Here is a 5,814-nt window from a genome sequence, read left to right as displayed (position 1 = left end):
GGTGATCTTCACTATTTCCTTGAGATCAAAGTCATTCGTTCTTCCTCAGGGTGCCTCCATCAGTGTCAGGCAAAATATATACGTGATATTCTTAACCGGGCGCCAGTAACCAATGCAAAGAGTGTCCACACCCTGATGGTTAGCTCATCCACCATATCTAAAAACGATGGTGAATGTTTAACAGATCCAATTGAATATAGGAGCCTTGCTGTTGCGCTACAGTACGTGGTGCTTACTCGTCCTGACATTGCATACGTCATAAACCGGATCTGTCAATTTATGCAAAGCTCTACAAGTGTTCACATGGCTGCACTAAAACGCATTTTGCGGTACCTATGTGGCACCATTGATTTTGGGGTTGTCTTTCAGCCGTCTGCTCAGTTGTCATTGAGTGCATATGTAGACGCCAGTTGGGGGCTCGATTTTGATGACAGCCAGTCAACTTCAGGGTACTGTGTTTATTTTGGCTCCACTTCTGTGTCTTGGGGGTCTAAGAAACAGCAAGTGGTCTCTAGGTCTACGGCTGAGACAGAGTACAAGAGTCTTGCCGCAGCCTCTAGTGAAGTTACCTGGTTACTTTCGCTACTTCAAGAATTACAAGTTAAGTCGGATGACACTCCTAATGTTTGATGTGATAGCTCTGATGCAATAGCTGTTGCAGCTAACCCTGTATTACATTCTAAGTTCAAACACGTTGAGCTGGATCTATTTTTTGTCCATGAGAAAGTAGCGGATGGGTCTATTATGGTTGGTGAGGTTCCAGCTTGTGACCAAGTTGTTGATATTCTCACTAAGCGACTATTGGTGACGTCGTTTGCTCAGTTTCGCACTCTTCGTCGGGTCTTACCCGTCGAAAAGCTGGGTGAATGTTAAGGATCACATAACTAATAGATTGTTAGTCAGTTAGTAAAGCTGTTGATATAGCTAAGAATCGTTAAGAGCAGTTGCAAACGATCTATAAATACACATTACTAAAAAGAATGAAGGTGTGATGTATTCAAGATTCAGAAGTTAAAATCAATTTCAGTTTTCAATTCACTAGTAATTTCTGCTTCTAAATCAATTCATTCGTTAACCTTACCTAGTTTCTACCAAGAAGCTACTAATTATTGCCAAGGGCAAACCTGCACACTGGTTAGCAATTGATTTTGCAATGGGTTCCAAATTTGGAATATTTAGAACAACTCGACCCAGTTTCTCTTAGAACAAGTTTTATGCCTCTTTTTCCGCTAAGGGATTTATTTTAACTACTCTACAACAACCCACTTGTTGACACACATCAAATGATCGCGTTGTTAGCACTATTTTACTCCCAGCAGAAGGCTCAGGGATTCCTACCTTGTCAAGGAAAATCTTGTCCCATAGGTCATCCAAGATCATCAAAAACCTACTTTTTCGAGACAATGTTTCAAACAACATCCCTGCCTTTTTTATTTCATCTTCATCACCAGAAAAAGTTACTCCAATTTTACTTGCAATGTCTTTTTGTAATTTGGCAGTACTCATTTCCTTTGATACAGTGATCCAAATCACACTATTGAAGTTCCATGTCTCCTTTAATATCTGATTGTTTATAACCTTCATAATGCTTGTTTTCCCCACTCCTCCCATCCCGCAAACCCCTATCTTTTGAACCTCGTCATCCATCAAGTATAGCTAAATTTCTTCTATATAGGCCTGTGCAGCTTCACTTGATAAAGCTGTTACAGATAAAACTTGTCCAATCCATTGAGGATTGTCAACAACCAAACCTTCATAAAACTTACCTTTTTGAATATGTTCTTCCACTTCCTTTAGCATCTTTAACACATCTTCTGCACGAAATCCAAGTGTAATAGAACTGCTTTTTCCAATTCTTCCATCAAGTTTTTGTATTTCACCGTTGATTCTTTCAACATCTTCTAACCATATTTGGACATCTCTCTGAAGTTTCTTTTCTAGATTCTATGTCTTCCTTCAGACCATTCAATTCCTTCGATTTCCTTTTAAGGTCATTCATATTCTGATCAAGGCTTCTCTGATTGGCCAAGTGTTTATCAATCTTATTCAGAAAGAATTCCATGGTTGTAAGTCTGGAGTGCTTCAAAACGAGTAATATGTTAGAAACTAAGAAATGCATTTAAGGTCTATACCAATACAGGCATGAAAAGAACAATTATTGAACATATTCTACAAATTTTTAAGTGGTTTTTAAACAAGTTGGATAGGTGTGCATCAAGAAAATTTCCCCTCCCACTAATAATGAAATGAAATTAATTGTATACATAGATATCTAGAATTCAGTCCCTTATTTCATTTAAAAATGAATTAGATTAATTACAGAAGTGTAAAATCCTAGTTATTAAACTTGCATTACATTTTCCTATCACAAAAAATTGAGATAGATTTCATGGTTTCAATCATAAAAGTATGTTATCATTTGATTTTTTCTATGCAATAGCACCATGCTGTGTTGATTTTTGTATTTTGCCATAAAAAACTTGCATCTTTCCATGTTGTAATAGCTCCTGTCACCTCAAAAATTTTAAATTATATGCAAACCTTAGTTTAGAGTCCAAACGATAGGATAATCTTGTTTAATTTACTCTTTCTAAAATAGCATGTACTTAGTGAGACCAAGGAAGCATGTGAAGTGTAGTAAACACAAATCCAAGATAATCTGTACCGACATCTCAGTGAGCTATGTTATCTAGAATCCTTGGTTTATCTTAAATATGCATACTCAATATGGGTACCCGGGAAAAAACTTAAGAATGAATATATGGGATGGGTAAATTCATCTGGAAATGGAGCATCATAGTTTATGAGGAAGAAGCCAGCATAAAAAGAAGATGTGGTAAACAAGTTACGAAGAATAGAATTAGAGATATAATATAAATTATCTGTCCCTAAATAACTTGTTAGCTTATGGCGAGTACCAAAGAAAACCCACCAAATTAAGTACCTTTCCTTGCTTGCTGATGAATGACGGCACACTGCTAGAGGAAAGAGTTAATCAAAATGGGTTTTCTTTTCTATGCTTGCCTTTGACTCGCAGAATAGAAATCGATTCAATGTCTTTGTTTTGTTTAATTTACCTCCTACTTCTCCTTCGGGTCGCCTTCTCCCGATTATTTTTTGTAGGGATTGGATTGGGTTGGTGAGCAGAGCTTGCTTGAGTCGATTAGGCTGGGTTTCTGATTCCTTTACAGTGGTTCTCTTCCTTGGATACGAAGGCTGCGGGGGTCTTCTTGTATTGGGATTTCACTGATTTTGACTAACTGCAATTATAAAGTGTGGACTCTTCTTGTATGATACAGAAAGCACACGTGAGATGCAGCCAAACCAAGTACTAGTTGAATACCTGTCGAATTAAAAAAAATAGATGCCTTAATGGTCGTCACTCTGGGCCCAATCATTCTGATTGTCATTAAAACCCAGAAAAGAGAAAATGGGGTTGTGAAATTATGATCTCTCAACAGTGATTCAGGTTACCCTGCACGCATTATTCACAACTGTTGCATAATACTCAAAACACTGAAAATATAATGGAGAATTTTGATTATTGTGGGTGTACCTTTTGTGTAATGTTTGGGTGGCTTGAAACTTGCATGTAACATCCTTTTTCTTTGCATTGCATTAATGGGTGTTCCATTCTCGGATTTCTTTTTTGCACCCATGTTGTTGACAAGATTGCCAAGACTTGGGTGCATAATGTTACTAATGTGAGTTTAATTAGTTGTTGATGGAAGGTTAAGGGAATAGATTAGAAAACTTAAAAAAGAGTAATAATTCATTTATCTGGGCCAACCATTTTGACACCTTCATAATCATCAAATTAATACTGTTCAACATTGATTTTGTTGTTAGAAACAAGTCTTAATTCACAATGAGGCCAAATTCGGTTAACGTTGGGTACTAATATGATAAAACATGTATTCTTTAGGTATTAATTTGGTAATTAACCTTGTATATAATAATTCGTTAATAAAACATAGTATAGATATTAAATATAGGTAATTATTTTATCCAATGTTAGTGGATTAAAAAAGCTCTAGAAGCAGGTTTAAAATGATATCAAATGTCATGTAAAGTGTTTTTTTTTTACTTCACTGGCAGTATATAAGATAATAATCTGAAAAAAAAATTTTTATATAATCGCGTAAATAAATTTTAACTTATGTAAAAAGAATTAGGTTAATAATATGTTATTTGGGATTATATCATGTACATATTTATAAGATGTTGTTTGATCAATTAAAATAATTAAGTGTTAATAAATTAAATATTAAATTGAAGTTATAAAATATTTTTGATATAGTTGAGGCAATTTATGAGGATTGCCAACTAGCAATGTCCACCGGTGTGTGGCACTACTTAAACTCATAACTTGTCTTATTTGTTGGTATGTTTGACCAAAATATCTTGGTTATTTTGCCTTACACATTTTTTTTTTGTTGAGATTTTGTGCAAATAATCTTAGGTTTATTATTGGAGAAGAGATTAAATCAAGTAAGGTTATTTTTCAAGTATTCTTTTTTAATCTACTAATATTATTTACTAAGATATGCAATTCAAGAAATGAGCCGACTTTATGATTCTTTGTATCCCTATATAAAAGGTAATTGATTTCATGAGATTTGGGTAGATTATGTGGTCTGAAGTTTGCTTAGTGAAGTTGAATTTTTGCTTTAAATATGGAAGGCTTGCTCAATCTTGATAAATGTTTTATTGTTGAGGCAGTTATGAGGAGTGGCTAGAGTAGTGCCACGAGCAATGGCCATTGTTGTCTGACATTGCTCAGTCTCATAACTTGCTTTATATTGAGTTGATAATTTTTGTTAACAAAATCTTTATGTTGTAGTCTTTGATGATTATGTGGATATGTGTAACTCCTCCAAATCTGTTATGAGAACATATCTTAAAGAATGGTTTGGATTAGATCAAGGAAATCAACATTCCTACTGTGAAGAGATTAGATTAGATTGAGTAGATTAGTATCATATACTAAAATTTTGAAGACTTATCTTGGTCATACTGAAGATATTATCCATATTGATTATCTTGTTATTTTGATGGGAAGATTGATTGTAATTGATTGTTATCTTAACAAGCCTTAAAGTTTTGCAAGGCTCATGTAGGTAAAAGATGCAGAGAATTTTAGCACTTATTTTGTTCTTTAGAACTTATTTTTTAGAGTGTATTTTGTAAGTAATCAAGTGAGTCATTTGGTTTACATCCTAAGTTTTCAGGGGGAAAACTTAGAAAAGAGTGATCTAGATCTTAGGCGTGCAAAAATGAAGTTGCTAAAATGGGGAGTGTTAGTGCTTGTAACCACTTGTTGTACAAGGTGTTACGATAGTGGATTCTCTCTATAGGCAAAGCCCCACAGATGTAGGGAAACCGGACTGTATAAATATAACATTGTGTTCATCTTTGTTCTTTACCAATGCTTGAAACAGTTGGCATTACTTGTACCACTACTTCTGGTACTGCTTAATTTACTTGCAAGTATTGTTTCTTTCAGATATATTAGTTAATATTAAGTATGAAATATAATTAGATTGTTTGATAAACAAAATCAAATTTTAAAGGCTTTAAGTCTTTATACAATAATATAATGTCAATATAAATAAAATTGGATTAATTGGAAATATTCTTCTTAAGTGATAATTAGCTCTTAGCTACTTATCATTTTCCACACTTTTCAATAGTAAAAATTCTACCAGTTTGCTTTTATTTTGAATTATCAAACTATGTAAAAGAAAACAAATCATTAATGTTATGCTTGGTTGGAGATTAGTATTTTTTAGCCAATTACATGATTTGTTTATG

The 5,814-nt window shown here is 34.1% G+C and overlaps 1 protein-coding gene across 1 annotated transcript; it reads right to left on the bottom strand.

Moving 5' to 3' along the window:
• Positions 1–1,212: 1,212 nt before the first annotated feature.
• LOC107895716 (probable disease resistance protein At4g27220) lies at positions 1,213–1,647 on the bottom strand. Its single transcript, XM_016820947.1, has one exon. The coding sequence runs from the start codon at positions 1,645–1,647 to the stop codon at positions 1,213–1,215; it is 435 nt and encodes a 144-aa protein (XP_016676436.1).
• Positions 1,648–5,814: the final 4,167 nt, after the last annotated feature.

Source organism: Gossypium hirsutum, chromosome A10 (genome assembly GCF_007990345.1).
Source record: "Gossypium hirsutum isolate 1008001.06 chromosome A10, Gossypium_hirsutum_v2.1, whole genome shotgun sequence".
Taxonomy (NCBI): domain Eukaryota; kingdom Viridiplantae; phylum Streptophyta; class Magnoliopsida; order Malvales; family Malvaceae; genus Gossypium; species Gossypium hirsutum.
This window is presented reverse-complemented; position numbering and strand designations above follow the sequence as displayed.